Genomic DNA, 20733 nt, shown 5'->3' on the forward strand with positions numbered 1-20733 from the left:
CCTGACCTCAGGTGATCTGACTGCCTCGGTCTCCCAAAGTGCTGGGATTACAGGCGTGAGCATCTGTGCCTGGCCTCAGTTGGCACCAATTTCTAAGGATTAAAATAAGTTGCTGTGCTAATTGATAGTTGTTCCTTCTTACTGCTGTGTAATGTTCTATGATATGGATGTACCACAGTTTGTTTAGCCATTTATCTGCTGAAGAATACCTGGGTTGTTTATAGTTTGATGCTATTATGAATACAAGTACTATATACGTTCATGTGGCAGTGAACATAGTTTTCAGTTCTCTGGGATAAACACCTAGGAGTGCAACTGCTGAGTCATTATAGAAAGCACATATTTAGTTTTCTGATAATGCCAAACTATTTTCCAGAGTGATCATACCATTCTATATTCCCACCAGCAATGTATGAGATGCAGCATTTGGTGCTGTCACTACTTTCAATTTTAGTCACTCTGATAGGTGTGTATTAAGACCTCAATGTGATTTCAACTTGAATTTTCCTAATGGCTAATGACGTTAAATATTGTCATGTACATTTCTGTCATTTGTATATTCCCTTTGGTAAATGTCTGTTCATATCTCCACCTCATTTTCTAACTGGATTTTTCTTTACTGTTGAGATTTAAAAGATCTTTACATATTCTAGAGACGTCTTTTGTCAAATATGTTGTTTTATAAAGATTTTCTCCCAGTCCGTAGCTTGTCTTTCATCCTTTTTATAGGATGTTCAAAGCAAAACCTAAATTTTCAGTTAGTTAAATGTATCACTTTTCCCTTTTACGGACAGTGCTTTTGTGTCAAGGCTTGAAAACTCTTTGTTTAATGTTTAAATGAAAAATCTTAAGACATTTCCAAAAGCACTAGTAGTAACTTTGGCCACCGAAGTAAGTAACCTTAATTTATTCCATCTGCTGGGAACATACTTTAGATTCAGCTATTGTTTCATAAAACTAGTGTGTTTTATATTACAGTACTTGGTACATGGCTACAGTTTTCAAAAGAAAGCTAAGAAATCTGCTTGTCTGTATGTTTATATATGCCTGTGCATGTAAGTATGTTACGTATATGTGTTCTTTTTCTTTTTTTTTTTTTGAGATGGAGTTTTGCTCGTTGCCCAGGCTGGAGTGCAATGGCACGATCTCAGCTCACCGCAACCTCCACTTCCCGGGTTCAAGTGATTCTCCTGCTTCAGCCTCTCGAGTAGTTGGCATTACAGACATGTGCCACCATGCCCAGCTAATTTTGTATTTTTTTTTTTTTTAGTAGACACGGAGTTTCTCCATGTTGGTCAGGCTGGTCTTGAACTTCTGACCTCAGGTGATCCGCCTGCATCAGCCTCCAAAAATGCTGGGATTACAGGCTTGAGCTACCGCACCCAGCCATGAGTTATTTTTCTACCTCCAGATGGTATGGTCAAAAATTAATTCATAAAAGATTTCTATTTAATAGATTTAAAGAAAAATAAGCATTTCACATAAATTAAGTATTCTCTCAGCAACACAGAAACCAACACAAATGCTTTTCAAGTTCATGTGACTTGGGTAAGAATACATAATGCAGATATACAACTTTTAAATCCTACCAGGATTTACTATCAAATAAGTTTATGTTACCTCCACTAGATATTTATAATTATAGAACTGAGTTCAATCTATGAACAAATGTGCAAGTGGGTGCCAGTATCCATTACTTTACGTTTACTGAGCACAGCGGTAAAACAAAAAAACCCCATCTATTAAACTTTTTAGGATTCTTATTTTTGTGAAGACTGCCAAACATACACATGCTGTAAAAGTAGCTAACAGAGAAATAACTTGATGGTAGCTAGCTTTGTTTGTGTTATGTCTACTCAAAAATAGCTCCCCATTGGTAATTTACACCCTTAGGGTTTTGCTAATTTAAATGATGAATATTCACTGGATGTGTGTTCGTTAAGAGAAAAAGACTAATTTTTGCCCTAAAGTAGAATGACTTGTTTCACAGTAAGAGAAAGGAAGAATTTAATCCAAAACAGAACGGATATAAGAAAGTTGTAGTAGGTTTGTGGAAGAGGAATCTTGGAAAAGGAATTTTACGTGTGGTCAAGCTGGCTAAGATCTGAATGAATTTATTTATAAGTTATCAAAATAATAAGCCTTAATAATACCAGCACTTTGGGAGGCTGAGGTAGGAGGATTGCTTGAGGCCAGGAGTTCAAGACCAGCCTGGGGAGTGTAGTGAGACACTGTCTTTACAGAAAAGAAAACAGAGAAACAGAGTCCCCTCTATTAAAACTGCTCAGGTCTTTTTATAACTGTGTAACTTTCTATATTTGCCTTTGAATACTTTTAATTATCACTCTGGTTAAATGAGTGACTATAGTTTCAGTGACCTGAAATCCTATTAATCAAGTGTTTTAAGCCTTTGACATTTTTTACTAGCTTCCCAAAATCAAACTCTAAACTTAATTCTTTCTGACCTGGAGCTAACTTTGGGAGCTTCCAGAGGCACCCTGAAATATCTCAAGAGAATTCTCTTTCATTATGAAGAGAAATAGTAAACAAGTCAGACTTATTTGACTATGTTAGATCTGCATGGGAAGCACTGTCAAATAAGAAATGATGTTTAACCTTCTTTGAGTTAATTTGTACAAATAATGTGTTCCAGAAATTGTGTGCAATTCCTAGAAATCTGATAGACCTGGTCTAATGTTATCAGTACAATTCTAGTTACCTTAAAATGCTATAACCACAGAAATAACTAAACTTCCTTGTCAATTGCAACATTATTATAATGAACTCTCATCGGATATTTAACCATGGCCATTTAAAGTCTTGTCATCCAACGACAGCTAATTGTTTTACTCTGGTACTTTCCTGAAAGCTATTGTAAGCAACTGTGAATCTAAAGTGTTTCATCTCTGAGGAGATACAACGGAAAGGACTCTGACAAGTACAGGTTTCTGGTGTTACGGTCACACCATTGGACTGGGTAACAATTTCTAAAACTCTAGTGAAGTAATTAACTAACTCATGATGCCGTCACAATGGCAATGACATTGTAACCTGAGTTTGGGAGGGGACACTCAAACCACAGCAGGATAGAAGAGACGTTTTTACTATACTGAATCTTCTAATCCATAAACATCTCTCCACTTATTTAGATTTTGTCTGATTTTTTTTATCACTATTTTGTGGTTTTCAGTATACAAGTCCTAACATGTTTTATTAGGTTTACATCTGAATATCTTTTTTTGTGGAGAGAAGGTCTCACTCTGTGGCCCAGGCTGGAATATAGTGGCATGATCATGGCTCACTGCAGCCTCTATCTCCTAGGCTCAAGTGATCCTCCCACCTCAGCCTCCTAAGTAGCTGGGACTAAAGGCGAACACCACCACACCTGCCTAGTTTATTTCTTGTAGAGATGGGGTCTCACTTTGTTGCCCAGGCTGGTCTCGAACTCCTGGACTAAAGTAATCCTCCCGCCTAAGCCTCCCAAAGTGCTGGGAATACATGTGTGAACCACCACGCCTGGCCTAGCATCTTTTTTTAAGTGACTAAATGATATCACACTTTTAATTTCATTGCCCACTTGCTCATTGCTAGTATAGATTGCTAGTATGAAATAAAATTCATTTTTGTATGTTTATCTTATATCCTGTGACTCAAAAGTTTTCTTTTTTATAAGCGATATGATTTTTATTCAATTACTTTGGAAACCCAAATAATGCTTGAATCCAAAGGGTACAGAAAAAGGCCAAACATTTAAAAATAACAGATTTAATGATGATTTGTATGGGTTTTTTTCCTCACAATATGAATGCTTTCAGCAGGACAGTAAATTGCAAAACATATCAAATCATATTAAGGCAGAAGACCAAGCTGTGGCTGCATTTAAAGCTATTCCTAGGAAAATAATCTTAGAGTTGGGAGCTCTTCTTCCCAGATGTCTGGTCAACTGACTCAGGAATGGCCAGTCCTGGAGTTGGTAGATGGGAGAAAAGGCCCTACCTCTCTTATCACTGCTCATGCTGCTGGCCCTCTGTGACGAGAACACTGTTCTTGTTTACATTACTGATGCACACCACTGACCATCCATCTGACTCCTTCTACAGGGTAACCTGAGACAGCCAGGATGTTGGCAGGGATGGACCAGCTCAATGCCATACATCACTGAAGTTGCACAGCAGTTCAGGGAACCATGTACTGTCTGAGACATCATCACAGGTCTAAATAAACACACAACCATCATGGGAGCAGCTGGCGTGGGAAGACCAATATGGTGATCCCAGGTCACATCTTAAAACTAGGCAATATGATGTTTTTTTTTTTTTTTTTTTTTTGAGATGGAGTTTCGTTCTTGTTGCCCAGGCTAGAGTGCAGTGGCACGATCTCGGCTCACTGCAACCTCCGCCTCCCAGGTTCAAGTGATTCTCCTGCCTCAGCCTCCTGAGTAGCTGGGACTACAGATGACCACCACCATGCCTAATGTTTTGTATTTTTTTGACGGGGTTTCACCATGTTGGCCAGGCTGGTCTTGAACTCCTGACCTCAGGTGATCCACCTGCCTCGGATCCCAAAGTGTTGGGATTACAGGAGCGAGCCACCAAGCCTGGTCTATTTTTTTAGGTGTTTGTATGTACACTCCTTATGATTTTCTATAGAGGAAGCTTTATTCCTTTATCTGCATGACTTTTATTTCCTTTTCTTGCCATGGTCCACTGGCTAGAACTTCCAGTACAATGTCGAATATGAGTTGTGATTGCCTTGTTACTGGTTTTAGGTAGAAAGAATTCATGCTTTCCCCATTAGGTATAATGGTAGCTGTAGGATTTTTGCAAAATGCTCATTATCCAGTCTACAAAATTCTCTTCTCTTCCTATTTTTGTGAGGATTTTCATCATGAATGGGTGTTGAATTTGATCAAATGCTTTTTCTGAATCAACTGCTACAGTCATGTAATCTTTTAGTCTGATAATATGATAATTACATTGATTTTTTTTTTTTTTTTTGAGATAGAGTCTCTGTCACTCAGGCTGGAGTACAGTGGTGCGATCTTGACTCACTGCAACCTCTGCCTCCCGGGTTTAAGCGATTCTCCTGCCTCAGCCTCCTGAGTAGCTGGGATTACAGGCGTGTGCCATCATGCCTGGCTAATTTTTGTCTTTTTAGTAGAGACGGGGTTTCACCATGTTGGTCAGGCTGGTCTTGAACTCCTGACCTTGTGATCTGCCCGCCTCAGCCTCCCAAAGTGCTGGCATTACAGGCGTGAGTCACCGCGCCCAGGCTACATTGATTTTTAAATACTGAGCCAGCCTTGCATCCCTGGAATAAATCCTACTTGGTGATGGTGCATAATTCTTTGTATATATAGCTGAATTAATTTATATTCATGAGGAATATCTGTTTTCTATCTTTTTTGAGATGGAGTCTCAGTGTTGTTGGCCTGGGCTGGAGTGCAATGGCACGATCTCGGCTCACTGCAACCTCTGCCTCCCGGGTTCCAGCCATTCTCCTGCCTCAGCCTCCTGAGTAGGCTGAGATTACAGGCGCCTGCCACCAGGCTCAGCTAATTTTTGTCTTTTCAGTAGAGATGGTGTTTCACCACGTTGGCCAGGCTGGTCTCCAACTCCTGACCTCAGGTGATCCACCCGCCTCAGCCTCCCGAAGTGCTCGAATTACAGGCATAAGCCACCGTACCCGGTCTATCTTTTTTCTTAATATTGTCTCTATTTGGTTTTGGTAGCAGGTTAATAACCACATAAAATGAGTGAACTGTTCCTTCCTCTTCTATTTTCTGGAAGAGTCTGTATAGAACTGGTATTAATTCTGGTAAGAATTCTCCAGTGAAACTGGGCCTGGAGATTAGTTCAGAGATTTTAAATTACGCATTCAGTCTCCTTAACAGGGCCATTAAAATTATCTATTTCATATTGTGTGAGTTGTAGTATTTTGTGCTTTTTAAAACAAGGTTCACTTCAGGCCAGCAACAGAGGCTCATGCCTGTAATCCCAGAACTTTGGGAGGCCAAGGAGGGCCAGATCACTTGGGGCCAGGAGTTTGAGATCAGCCTGGCCAACAGGGTGAAACCCCACCTCTACCAAAAGCACAAAAATTTGTCGGGCATGGTGTGGCATACCTGTAATCCCAGCTACTCGGGAGGCTGAGGCATGAGAATCGCTTGAACCCAGGAGGTGGAGGTTGCAGTGACCTGAGTTTGCATCACTGCACTCCAGCCTGGGCGACAAGTATCCAAGTTGTCAAACTTACATATGGAGATCATTCATAGTATTTGCATTATCTTCTTGATTCTGGTAATCTGTATTGATAATTCTTTTTATTCCTGATATGCAACTATGTCTTCTTTTTTCTTTATTAGTCTCACTAGAGGTTTATTAATTTTGCTGAATTTTTTGGTAAGAACCAGATTTTTGTATCATTAATTTTCTCTATCGTTTGTTTTCAATTGCACTGATTTCTTCTCTTATTTTTATGTTTTTCCTTCTTCTTACTTTGCATTTATTTTGCTTTTTTTCCTATCTAGTTTCTTGAGTTTAGACCTTAAGTTATGATTTAAAACCGTCTTTCTTTCAGTTTTTAGTGCAACAGATTTCCGTCTCAGGACCACTTTAGCCACATTCCACATATTTTGATGTCGTATTTTCCTTTTCACTCAGTTCTATGTTTCTTTTCCTCTTGAGACTTTTTCCCTAATCATGGATAATTTAAAAGTATGTTGTTTAAATTAGTGTGGAGATTTTCCTTTTATTATTCTATTACTAATTAATAGTTTGATTCTACTGTGGTCAGAGAACACACTCTGGTTTCAACTGTATTAATTGGTTGAGGTTTGTTTTATGGCCCAGGTTACAATGTATCTTAGCAAAGTTCTGTGAGAGCTCGAAAATAATTTATATTTTATAATTTATATTCTGCTATTTTTGGGTGAGGTGATTACTGAAAAACGTACGCTGAAGTCTCCAACTATAGTTACAGATTTGTCTATTTCTCCTTTAATGTATCTTTTTATTTCATATATTTTGTAGCTCTTTTGTTAGATGCATATAAATTTAGGATCACTGTTTTCTTTGTGTACTGACACTTCTATCATTATTTAATGCCCCTGGTAATTTTCTTTGCTCTGAAGTCTGTTTCATCTAATACAAACATGACCATTCCTGCTTCTTTTGATTAATGCTTGCATAGTATTTTTCTACCCTTTTACTTTCAACTCACCTGTATCATTATATTTGAAGTTTCTCATAGACAGCATATACTTGGCGAGTGTGTTTTTAACAACCTGCCAATCTTTTATTTGTTCTGTTTGTTTTTCTGAGACACAGTCTCACTCTGTCACCCAGTCTGGAGTACAGGAGCGCGATCTTGGCTCACTGCAACCTCCGCCTCCCGGGTTCAAGCGATTCTCCTGTCTCAGCCTCCTGAGTAGCTGAGATTACAGGCGCCGCCACCACGCCCTTAACTGTTTCACGCATACCTTAACTGACACTGCAGAGGAGGTGCTGGTGGTATGTGGCCTCATTGCTGCCACGCATTTGTAAATGGGAGGGATGCCTTGTTACTGCCCAGAAGGGATGGAAATCTAGGCTTTCCATGTGGCCTCCACTGATGCCGCCAGGCAGAGGGGCTCGTTACTGCCCCCCACTAGAATGAAAGTCCTAGCTCACTACTTTGTCTTCTCTGATACCCCTGTGACAGGGGAGGGGTCTTCAGCTTGGCAAGGGTGAAGTCCAGGCTCCCCACTTGGCCTTTGCTGATGTGGGTGGTGGTAGGGCCATAGCTTTTTCTATGGTATCTGGCTAGAGCAGAGCAGTTACTGTTTCAAAATTTTCTGTCTTGCTAGGCTGCCCATCTCTTGATCCTTTGTCAAGGGAGCAGAATTTCTGTTGAGGCTTTTTTTGGTCTGTACTTGACACTTCCAGGTTGGCAGCTTCTTAAGTTCCAAGTTTGAGTGTAAGAGGCAGAAAAGAAAACCCAGAACTTACTACTTTTAGGTCACTTGCTTACAAGGTCCTCAGCTGGTCTGCTTTCTTCCTTACATCTGCGAGTCTTCTTCTGCTTGTTTTTATCTATACTGTCCAGGCTGTTTAGATGTATTTAGCAGGAGGAATAGGGAAAACTATATCTGCTTCATGCTTCCACAAGCGTAAGTCCAATCATTTACTTTAGTGGATTCATTTTTCTTTTTCTTTCTTTTTTCTTTGGTGAGACAGTCTTGTTTTGTCACCCAGGCTGGAGTGCAATGGTGTGATCTCAGCTCACTGCAAACTCCACCTCCCGGGTTCAAGAAATTCTCATGTTTTAGCCTCTCGAGTAGCTGGGATTACAGGTACCTGCCACCATGTCTGGCTAATTTTTGTATTTTTAGTAGAGACGGGGTTTCACCATGTTGATCAGGTCTTGAACTCCTGAGTAATCCACTCGCCTCGGCCTTCCAAAGTGCTGGGATTACAGGTGAGAGCCACCGCGCCTGGCTGTTTTTTTTTTTTAATTGAGGCAGGGTCTTATTATGTTGGCCAGGTTAGTGTTGAACTCTTGGCCTCAAGCAATCCTCTCACCTTGGCTTCCACAAGTGGTAGGATTACAGGCATGAGCCACTGCATCTCGCCTAGTGAATTCATTTTGATGACAGTTAAGAAGAAAAAGTTACCTATTAAATATGATTAAATAATTCTTCCAATTCCCTTAAAAACATCCATAAGTTTTTTGGGTTGTTTTTTCACATCCATAAATATAACTAAAAAAAAAGTCATACAAATTATGAAATTTACTCTTACCTTGTTCACTGCCATTTGCACAAATGTTAAGATTGACATATGCACAAGCAGGACCAGGAAGGGAAGATCCTCTGGTGAGTGTAATTTCCAGTTCAGATCCCTTCAACTGAGCACATGAGAACATATGACTGAGTAACTGTGACATCTGACTGCAATGTGCCACACCATCACGTGACACAGTGACTTCTCAGTAACAACAAGAGCTGTATACAACTCATAACATATTCAATCTCATTACTCAAAGTATCAAAAGCTACAATTTATATCCCATTTTTCTTCTCTTTTTATCCTGGTCTCTTAAAAATATATGCTCACTAAAAAAAGTCAAATAATTACACAATATGCAAAATAGAAAATGAAACTACTCTGCAACTCGTCTCACTGAAAAAATAAACAGCCACCGTCAGCCCCTCCTTGTCTTGTCCTGCTTGTCTCATAGAATGAGACAGGAGAAAATGATTAAGTAAGTGACTGAGATACATTTTAAATGATCAACTTTTTTTTTTTTTTTTTTTTTGAGTCAGGGTCTTGCTCTGTCACCCAGGCTGGAGCGCAGTGATGCGATCTCGGCTCACTGCAACCCCCACCTCCTGTGTTCAAGTGATTCTTCTGCCTCAGCCTCCCGAGTAGCTGGGAATATAGGCATGCACCACCATGCCCAGCTAATTCTTGCATTTTTAGTAGAGATGGGGTTTCACCATCTTTCACCCAGGCTGGTCTCGCACTCTTGACCTCAAGCGATCTGCCCAACTTGGCCTCCCGAAGAACTGGGATTACAGGTGTGAGCCACTGTGCCCAGCCTAAATGATCTACTTCTAAGTTATAAGCCAGTATCTTCCCTACCTTTAATATCATACTTTCATAAGTATATCTAAAATTCCTAGATGTAACAACAGAAATGCTACTGTGATTTTTCTTTTTTGGTACTGTACTTTTATGGAGAACCCACTACCAGAAGAGTTAAATGTTTCTCAAGCCAATTGCTGTTTACTTTTAATGATAATTACCAGAATCCACACACTGCCTTTCCTAGTTTTAGAAAAAACAGGCCCACATAGCCATTTTATTTCCGGGCAAAGCTCATGTACCCTCCTGGCTATGTTCCTCAAGAGAACTGTTGTGAAAACAGTTCTGTCTTCCTTCCCTGCTCCATCTTTTCTGGGCTTCCACTCTCTGACTCTCCCCACTACTGTCCAGAGCAATACTTCAAGACTGAGAGCTGTGCCAATCTCTACTGTGGGACAGAATATCAACACATGAGCACGTAAAGTCAAACCTAATCTGAAACTCTTTAGCAGTTCAATAGAGCTCAGGACTCACCTGTGTTTTTTCTTGAATAAGGACTTTATCTGATGGAGAAACTGGATAGGGTTTCAAGGGAGCCTTTATGGTGGCAAATATGAACTCTGTGTGGCTTTCAATAACATTATTCAGATATCTTCCTTCCGACTTCGCTTTATAGTACACTGTGATTTCATCAGTTGGAACCAGACTGCACTGAAAGCACACACAGAAAATCTTAAAAGGGAAGTACATTCTATTAATCAGAACTGAAGAAAGGTACTGTAGAACAAGGGCTACGGATCTCATGCTGAATCATCACAGAAGGGCAGTCACCCTTCCCTGCCTGCTGGGTGATCTGTAAGACTAACTGCACTGCAGTATACGATTAGCTTTGTGTCCTTTTCACCACTCTTTGGGGACAGGGCATGTTTCTTTTCCTAGCACAATCAGTACCTCATGAATGTTGAAACCAAGAAATAATTTAGAACCCACTTACAAAGCTCTGAACTGATTCAGAGATCATAAGCACCCACTTACCTGCTGGAACAGCTTCCTCAGACCCTGAACTGTCTGGGAAAAAAGCTGTATGGTAGCTGTCACTGCCCTCTGCAGGGCAAGAAATTCATGATTCTCTCACTAGTAGGGGCTTTCCAGCCCCTCTGCTCTCCAAGATGAGCTCTGTGCATATTCCTCAGCTCTCTAATAAGGAAAAAATACGCAACTCTGTCCAGATCCGGGAACCTCCCCTAAGCTAGAAGCCTGTCTATGCTGACTACACCTCTGCCCTTCTGCAAAGATACTATCACCTCTGATTACCTTCTGCCCCAGCCACAAGGGCTGTTTTGTAGAAGCCCAACGGAGATCAAAAAAAAAAAAAATAAAAAAAGGATGGGAAAATGCACAGGCTGGCTGAAAGCTACAATTTGAGAGTGAACACATGGGGAGAGGAAGAGGAGTGCCTTTCCTGCAGAATACATTCCAAATGACTATAGATTAGCGACTGTCATGCACTGATCACTATGGCTTGTACTACCTGCCTCTCCTATCTTCCCCCAACAACCAAAACAAACAAAAAGCTAAAACGGTAGCTTATTCTTAACTGACTGACTAACCTTTTTTTTTTTTTTTTTTTTTTTTTTTGAGACGGAGTCTCGCTCTGCCGCCCAGGCTGGAGTGCAGTGGCCGGATCTCTGCTCACTGCAAGCTCCGCCTCCCGGGTTCACGCCATTCTCCTGCCTCAGCCTTCCGAGTAGCTGGGACTACAGGCGCCCGCCACCGCGCCCGGCTAGTTTTTTGTATTTTTTAGTAGAGACGGGGTTTCACCATGTTAGCCAGGATGGTCTCGATCTCCTGACCTCGTGATCCGCCCGTCTCGGCCTCCCAAAGTGCTGGGATTACAGGCTTGAGCCACCGCGCCCGGCCTCTGACTGACTAACCTTTTTGCGAAGTTTCTGTATGCGATTGATGACTTCCCGAGCCATTCCTTCATCTACCATTGACTGGTCAGGAGTGACATCTAAGAGGACCAAAGCCTGTGGGGATGAAGAGTGCACACCATGACAATCAAATAAGGAGAAACACTTCTTCCCAATTCAGCAAAATGTTATTTAAATCCTGAGAGTCTATAATGCAGCACTATTCTTTCGCACAAATGAGCAAAAGCAATAAAATTAATCTAGTTTATCATTCAGGTACTTCTTCATAATCAGCTAGTCCTCCATTTCTGGAGAAAGGTGTGCAGGTTTTTGTTTCTTCTTTTTTTTTGTAGGGCGCTGCTCACAGGAGATGCCCTGGGACCACCTCTTATCAGAGTCCCCTAACATGACTCTGCTTTTTGACCATCTAAGAAATAGTATCAACTCTTCTAATAAGTAAGATCAATAATCATGAAGCCCTTGGAGCAGCACAGCTTTTCAGGCCACAAAAAATGGATCAAATGCCTCAGAGCAGTCAACTCCAAGTGACTTTCTTATACCATGACCCCTGTGATCTTCAGGTTTGTCAAAATGACTCAAAACAAATTATACGATGGACCACGAAACTTTTTATGACTTAAACTGCCATATTTTTGCTAAGGTTAAAGTTTCTATCTCATCTATGCTGAAGGTTGCTGATTATGATGTAGCCATAATGACAGTACCACTTCTGTTACATAGCACATTGCAGAGTAAAATACACTCTACAAAAGACTTGTACATTAGGCCTCATCTCATTTACCTTTGAGCAAACAGAGAAGAAATGACTCGGCCAGGCGCAATGGCTCACGCCTGTAATCCCAGCACTTTGGGAGGCCAAGGCTGGTGAATCACAAGGTCAGGAAGTCGAGGCCATCCTGGCTAACATGGTGAAACCCTGTCTCTACTAAAAATAAAAAAAGTTAGCCGGGTGTGGTGGCGGATGCCTGTAGTCCCAGCTACTCGGGGGGCTGAGGCGGAAGAATAGCGTGAGCCTGGGAGGCGGAGGTTGTAGTGATCCGAGACCACGCCACTGCACTCCAGCCTGGGAAACAAAGTGAGACTCTGTTTCCAAAAAAAAAAAAAAGGAAATGACTCACTTCACAAAGGCATCAGAGGTAATGAAATGGATGATAAACTCAAAACTCCAGTCAGTGCAGGGCCACTACAACATGTAAACCATGTCAAGAAACATCACATGATGACACTTTTGTAAACTTTTCAGGCCCCTAACACCTGCTGTAACGAGGAAGAACTGCCCACTGTCAGTGTTTAGAAACCCCCTTCTTGCCTTCCCCTGCCTTCTTTCCCAGCTATGATACCTCTGACTCCTTGCCACTGTCTTCCCATGTAGAGTTCTGTACACATCTAACTTAAGCGCCTGGGTAAAGGACTGAGGAGCTCGGCTTTCCTTTATGGAGGTGCTGCTCTACCTTCCCCTGCACATGGTATGCTAAGCACAGAGGGACCCCTGCAATATCCCCAAACCCACATGTGAGATCTTAACAACTATGCTGACTGGGGATGTGTGGTCATGACTGCAAAGCGATAGCCTCTTCTCCAACATGGCAAAAAATAATGACCCCGGAATCTAAAACAGCCTGTATATTCTCTTCAAGGGGTGTTCCCTGACCACTTTCCCTCTATACCAATTTCTGGATAGTCGCCCTCTGTGTACTTATTTCTACCAGATAACTTATCAGGTAGAATACTAAGAACTGGCTTAATTTCAGGTGTCCTTGACTGACTTGTCTTAAAGGGTTCATTTTTGTGTAAGCCCACACTTGGGACAATTACATGTAGAAATCACAAAACGCTTATGTATTCATTAAACAAATGCATATGTTAAGGGCATAATAATATATTAGTTTAGCAAAGCCAATCTAAACCACGTAACTGGTTTATTTTTACCCTGACACAAGCTGTCAACACAATCAGGAAAGGCATAGGCAAGTACTTTCTCCTCTTAGGCTCTCATCTCTTGGTAAAGAAATGTTCTAGGAAACAGAAAAATACCTGAGCATCTGAGTGTGCTTCAAACTGTGCAGTCCCACCTGTGGCCTGATCAAAGGTGTACATGAGGCGGATGTCTTCATCATGCAATTCATGGCCTTCCACAACAATGGTCCCTATGGAGAAGCAGCTACACTGTTAATCAGCTTCCCCTCCTCTTCAAGCTGCCCCACTACCTATGTATTATGCCCCTTCTTGATGAAAATTTCACAACAGCAAAGCCACAGAGGCTTCAAGAGATCATTTCCCTCTGACTCATGTCATGGTTGTAGCCAAGATAGGACAAACTTTCTTTAGATTACACTATGTTACCTTGAAGACAGTTAAGTCATCACCAGTATCTACTGTTTTATATAAATTCTCAGGTCCAAAGACATGACAAAGCTAAGAGAAGGCACCAAGAGGCAACAAATGCTCACCATAAACACAGAGCAGCAGGACATAATGAAGAAAACACAGTCTTTACAGAGAAAGTGAACTTAGGTCCACTATTTGCTGGTTGCATGACATGGTGTTCTGGTACCTGCTGAGCAAGGTGTGGGGAGGCTAAAATGAGACGGGCAGTGCTCAGTACTGAGCATCACGCCTGTCCAGGGAGGCAGTGCTCAGTACTGAGCATCACGCCTGTCCAGGGAGGCAGTGCGTAGTACTGAGCATCACGCCTGTCCAGGGAGGCAGTGCTCAGTACTGAGCATCACGCCTGTCCAGGGAGGCAGTGCGCAGTACTGAGCATCACGCCTGTCCAGGGAGGCAGTGCTCAGTACTGAGCATCACGCCTGTCCAGGGAGGCAGAAATGTGCACAGCTGCTGATGACAACACCCCTGCCGACAGGGAGACCCACTGCCGTCACTGATGATGACCTTCTTGGGCTCTGAGAACCAGGGTGTCATTTTTATGTTTACTTTGTCACTGTGTTCTGAAGATGATCCTGTTTTCCATCAGTGCAGAACAGTCCACTCAGAAACTAGGCTTTCAATTTCAAATAAGGTTTATCTCAGGAATTTTTGGTGCTTTGGCTATCTGGTGAAACAATTTAGATTTGTGACTTGAAGGCTCGTAACACTGTTATTTTAATATTTTGAGTTGATTAGTAACTAGTAGTAACTTGAGTTTTAGCTGCTAATGTCTTATGTTTTATTAATCCTATCTAAATATTTGGAGAATCCTAGGGACAGTTCCCCCAATTTCCTTAGCCACTCATCTGATTTATGAATCCTCAAATCTCTCTTCTCAAGACATCTCCCAGCTTATGATCTTCAACTTCAGAGAAAGCCCTAAAAATAAACAGCTTGTGCCCCAGGATAGTTACAGGATGTCAGACAGCCATACTCAGACCATGTATGACTCTAATCATGGCAGAGCTGCCAATTTCTGGGCACCCTGAAATGCTCTGTATAGGGGTGGCAAGATGGGGCTGATTTCCCTTTCCTAATCCCATCATTTGGCTAGGTACCCCACACACTGTTTTTATATTACCCTACACTTTCCCTTTATAATAATTACCAAAACCATAATTATTTTCCCAAATCTTCAATGTCAGCAAGCATCATGAGAGTAAGGACAAAATCATCCTAGGCTCCAGGGATCCTCCCACTTCAGCCTCCAGAGTAACTGGGATAGCAGACGCATACCACCACACCTGGCTAAGTGTGCCCAGCTGTTTTCTTTCTAAACAGTAAGAATTATTTATAATAAACATTTTTATCAACAGGAAAGTTTTATTTAAGAAAAGGATGGCCGGGCGCAGTGGCGCACACCTGTAATCCCAGCACTTTGGGGGGCCAAGGTGGGTGGATCACCTGGGGTCAGGAGTTAGAGACCAGCCTGGCCAACATGGCAAAACCCTGTTTTGACTAAAAATACAACAGTTAGCCAGGCGTGATAGTGCACAAGCTGTCAACAGTATCAGGAAAGGCATAGGCAAATACTTTCTCCTCTTATGCTCTCATCTCTTGGTAATCCCAGCTACTTGGGAGGCTGAGGCAGGAGAATCACCTGAACATGGGAGGCAGAGGTTGCAGTGAGCTGAGATCATGCCACTGCACTCCAGGCTAGATGACAGAGTGAGATTCTGTCAAGAGGAGAGAAGAGAGAAAAGAGAAGAAAGAGAAGAAAAGAGAAGAAAAGAAAAGAGAAAACAAAAGAGAAAAGGAAAGGATGTGAGTGATATTAAAAGTCAAACAGTAGCCTAAAAAATATCCCTCAGCCTGAGGACATGAATGGTGCCCTTGCCTATGTAGACACCTACCAGTCTTCTGGAATTGCTCCAGTTCCTCATTGCTCAACTGCTTGATGGACGTCATCACTGCCTTAAAGGCTCCCTTCAGACGCTTCCCCAGGACCATGTGATCTGGTTCTGCCCTTAGTCGAATGCCATACTTGTTTTTATCTGTAGACAGTGTAACTTTTCGAACATTCAATTCCTACAGTTAGTGCACAAGAGGAAACAAAGCTGAGAAATGGAAACATATGTTACACAAAAACATATGTCCAGAGTAGCATTATTCCTAAGAGCCAGAAAGTAAGAACACCTCAAGTGTCCATCAACTGCGAATGGATAAACAAAATGCGGCATACACATGCAATAGAATATTTGGCAATATGAAGGACCAAAGCACTCATACATTGTGTTGCACACTACAACACAAATTAATGTGAAACATTATGCTAGGTGAAATATGCCAGACATAAATATTACAAATTGTATGATTCCACTTATATGAAATGTTCAGAGAAGGCAAATCCAGAGACAGCAAATAGGTCCGTGGATGCCGGGAAATGGTCAGATATTGAGGGGAAAATGGTGTGTGAATGCTAATGAATACTGGGTTTCTTTCTGGGATGACGAAAATGTTCTACAACTGTGGTATGGTTGTACAGTTCTATAAATATGTTTAAAAAGCAGTGACTTGTATGGTAAGAAGAAAATGCTTGTTATGAAGATCTATCAAGACAGTTGAGCCTAACAGAAAAAGGACTCCAGAACCAGAAATATAAACTTCAGCCCTCAGAGGTAACCTCTGTGCAAGCAATTTCAGAGAACCACAAGGTTAACTCTCAACTAAGCGGAAGATCAGTTAGACAGAACACTTCATGCTTCAGTCATGCTACTGAGGATTACTGAGGCGGCAGGGATGGTGATGGTGCAGCAGCAGATGGGAAAATGAGAACTACTGAGGCGGCAGGGATGATGATGGTGCAGCAGCAGATGGGAAAATGAGAACAACAGCTTGAAGCAAATAATACGGAATGGTTAGTTTTGCCATGATATTTGGCTACATTAATTAATCTCATTTTAAATGAAGTAATTAATTTTTAAAATTTTCAGCTGGATGTGGTGGTGCAAACCTGTAATCCTAGCACTTCGGGAGGCTGAGGTAAGAGGATCACTTGAGCTCAGGAGTTAGAGACCAGCCCGGGCAACATGGCGAAACTCCATTTCTACAAAAGCCTGTACTATTATGCCTAATCTCAGCCATTTGGGAGGCTGAGGTGGGAGGATTACCCGAGCCCAGGAGATGGAGGCTGTAGTGAGCCAAGATCACATCACTGCACTCCAGCCTGGGTGACAGAGTGAGACTCTTGTCTCAAAAAAAAAAAAAAAAAAAAAAAATGTATATTTTATGTATATCCACAGATACTAATTTCAGAATTTACAATCTAACTTTTGGTTTCTAATATTCTCTGGAATTTTCAAGCAACTGAAAACCAAATGTAGAAATTAACATTTTCTACAATAATGATTTTAAATATTACCTGTGAAAAGAATAAACAATGAAATTTTAAAAAAATACTTGTTTTGTATCATCACAAAGAAGATAAGGTAAAACATATTTGTTTTTAAAACATCATGGAATAAAGATGTTTTAAAATATCATGGAATAAAAATGTTTAGGAAAACAACTGACACTATAATCTAAACTTTGACCCCAAAACTCCACTTCTGGAATCTATCCAATATCCATACACTGATATATGCATATATATACACACATAGCTTTTGTTTGTAATCAGAAACCTAAACTTCAAACAACAGGAGAGTAATTAAATAAATCATGAAGTAGCCAGGAAGTGAGACTCCAGGGAGAGATGGGGTGGAGAGAGGCTCACTATGCTAGTGCTTCGACTTTTACATGCGAGGTCACTTGTCACTTGCATAATTTGGAGGAACAAAGTTTCTTTGGTAGTTATCAAAAAGTACTTCAGAAGGCCAGGCACAGTGGCTCATGCCTGTAATCCCAGCACTTTGGGAGGCCAAGGCGGGCAGATCACTTGAGGTCAGGAGTTTGAGACTAGCCTGGCCAACATGATAAAACCCCATTCTCTACCAAAAATACAAAAGTTAGCTGGGCGTGGTGGTGAGTGCCTGTAATCCCAGCTACTTGGGAGGCTGAGACAGGAGAACTGCTTGAACCCAGGAGGTGGAGGTTGTGGTAAGGCACCACTGCACTCCAGCCTGGGTGACAGAGTGAGAGACTCTGTCGAAAGAAAAGTAAAGTAAAGGAGAAGAAAAAGGAAAGGACAGAACAGAGAAGAACAGAACAGAAGAGAACTTCAGGGAAGTGAATGAAGATGATAGATGATAGGTAAAGAAATTCATTGATCTTGAAATATTTTTAAAAGAATTATAACAAATTTATGTTGATTCCAAGCACAGTGTAAAATATCATGGATTATTACATTTGTTATGAATATACTAATAAAAATAAATTATACGGTCATTATGTACTTTGAGGATTTTTCATCAAAATAATGTTCTAAGCCTTTCTGTACCAAAAACAGACAAATCATCTACCTTACCTCAATGATATACTTCTCCAAAGACTTGATATCTTTAAGAGCTTCTGGATCTTGATGGATAACCACGATTTCTTTCAAAGGATACTAGGAGGAAAAGGGAGGGGAAAGTTCACTCAGCAGCCAGTCCTCTAAACTGAAGAAAAATGGAATATTAAATGTTTATTTGAATCTCAAGCTCTAGACTAGTCAGGCTGGGCTAGTACTAAGTCATTCACACTCTCACTGCAGAAAAGGAAGAAGGCCATTGGTGGAAGCTCTCTATATTAAGAAAGCATTTCAAAGACTTAATTATTTAGGTCTGTGCCATGTAAAATAGAAGTAAAATTTCAAACCTTTATGGGAATGGTTTTTCGGTCTCTGATCACTCTTCCAAGTTCAATCACAGATTGCATCTGAGACATTGCACTCTCTGTTTTCCTGTCAATCAATTCTTCTCTGAGTGGTAGAGGTAGGAATATGAAAGAGATTAGATTTAAAAGGAGAAAATTGAAGGTACTAGGCATGCATAAAAGAGGAAGAGGGTCAGGCTAGAGAAGGGTGGCTAGGCCCTCCTGGTGAAGCACCGGGGGAAGGGCGGTGCAGTACCTGCCGCTCAGCACCCGGCACCTCCCCAAGGGGCCCCCATGGGTCATGCCCACACCCCACCTGCTGCAGCTCTACAAAGGGGTTCCACACCAAGCATCCCTGCTACCATGTACCAAAGTGGGCCCCATCCTGCAGCCTGAGGAGTTCATGTCAGCTGGGGTGGGAGGCAAGGCACAGATGGAGCTGAAGCAGGGAAATGCCTCCTCTCCCCAACATGCCTGAGCAAATCTCCCCTCCTTGGCACAGGTGAGGCTTATTTCTATTTGATTCCTACCGAACACGGGGCAGCATGAGGTAGTGGATGCTAAGTGTGTCCTTGTCCTGAACAGAAACAGGGTCAATCAGCACCTTTAGATTCTGGTACATCAATTCAGTGAGAAAAGGTGTGTAGGGAGCCTGTATGAACACACAGGACATCATGTCAGTCATCAACAACTTATCTCATTTATACTCAGAAACAACTAAACATGTTAGAGAATGACACAGTAATATGCACCAAAAGGGGCATGAGGCTACAAAACATGCTCTGTGAATGAGAAATGGCCTCATATCCCTGAAGCATAGCTGCAGGACTATAGCTAGAAAAACCCAAAGCACCTCTAGAATTCTGAAGGATGTCTAAAACAGAAAGAGGAGCACCTAATGATGTATCAGCCAAGTCAATATGCACAGAGGACTGACTGTCCCAAACCTCAGAAACCTCATCTGTAAACTGGGGAAAATATCCCCTGCTTCACAGGATGAAGGTGATGAGATCAGGCATGGAGAGCACCAGGCACAGGACCTTGTACAAAGCAGATTTTCGTTCGGTTAAGGAATAAATAGGAGTCTTGTAACATGGAGTAGCAGAAACAGGATAAAAAGAACTAAAGTTGGAGCCGTTTCACTTTTATATTATTTAACTAATATCTGACCTGACAGGAACATATATCAAACAACTACTTGCATGTCTTCCTCTCAATGCTAAGTTAAAGTATTGTTTGTGATATATATATACATTTACTCAGACAGGTATTAGCTGAAGAACCTCCCCATTACTAACAATTATGGCAATCCACATTAAGATGAGCTATGTCTTACTTTGAACTGTAGATCCTCGTTCTAGAGCCAAGGGCCCTGACATATATTGTACTGCCAGAGATTGTAAGAAAGAATCTAGTATTTCTTAGTCCTTACTTAACATGTATAAAGCTAACAAGATTTCTGAAAAGGAACTAGAGCTATAAGGTGTTATAAAACTTACATTTCTATTTTTGGCAGAATAATACAGGATAGATATAAACAGAGGATACTGCAGCAAGTGGGTGCCGAAGGCAGCCCATAGGCCAAAGGGTACTAGAAAGAAGGCAATCATCTTACCATAAGTCTGCAAAGAGAAAGCAGAACACTAAACAAGGTTTCTAGGGCCATGACACAATCCTCCATCCCATTTTCACCCTAATGAATAAAAAGGAGACATAAACATTAAACTGCTAAAGTGTTTATCATTAAAAAAATAAGTTTATTAAAAAGAGGCAATCTTCAAAGAGCATGCAGCATACAGACAGGACAAGAGACAGAGAAAGGAGAAAGGGCCACGACCACAGGCCATCTAGGGTCGGTGCCATCAGTGTGGCCCTGCAGGGCAGTGCAGGAGGCCTGGCCAGGATGTGCACCTGCTGTTCCACTGACTATCCCCACCTGAGGTAAGCTGATAGGAAAGCAAAGCTTAACTGTAGGACCCGAAAGCTGAAGGTAGAATGGATCTACCCACAACAGACAGAAACAGTTGCTAACTGAAAACTTTAAAGTACCTTTAAATAAGATTTCTTATATT

At 41.4% G+C, this 20733-nt stretch overlaps 1 protein-coding gene across 3 annotated transcripts in view; it reads right to left on the reverse strand.

The window, feature by feature from the left end:
- Nucleotides 1-20733, reverse strand: part of IARS (isoleucyl-tRNA synthetase) — an 83153-nt gene that overhangs the window by 12264 nt on the left and 50156 nt on the right. For all 3 annotated transcript variants that reach the window (XM_025360818.1, XM_025360817.1, XM_025360819.1), the window contains 9 exons: nt 20277-20354; nt 19192-19313; nt 18665-18767; nt 18333-18416; nt 15781-15955; nt 13535-13647; nt 11501-11596; nt 10101-10277; nt 8781-8886 (listed from right to left, as the gene is read on the reverse strand). In XM_025360818.1, coding sequence (XP_025216603.1) covers nt 8781-8886; nt 10101-10277; nt 11501-11596; nt 13535-13647; nt 15781-15955; nt 18333-18416; nt 18665-18767; nt 19192-19313; nt 20277-20354 — 1054 coding nt within the window. The remainder of the gene's footprint in view (nt 1-8780; nt 8887-10100; nt 10278-11500; nt 11597-13534; nt 13648-15780; nt 15956-18332; nt 18417-18664; nt 18768-19191; nt 19314-20276; nt 20355-20733) is intronic.

The sequence above is a fragment of the Theropithecus gelada genome, chromosome 15, assembly GCF_003255815.1.
Source record: "Theropithecus gelada isolate Dixy chromosome 15, Tgel_1.0, whole genome shotgun sequence".
Classification (NCBI taxonomy): domain Eukaryota; kingdom Metazoa; phylum Chordata; class Mammalia; order Primates; family Cercopithecidae; genus Theropithecus; species Theropithecus gelada.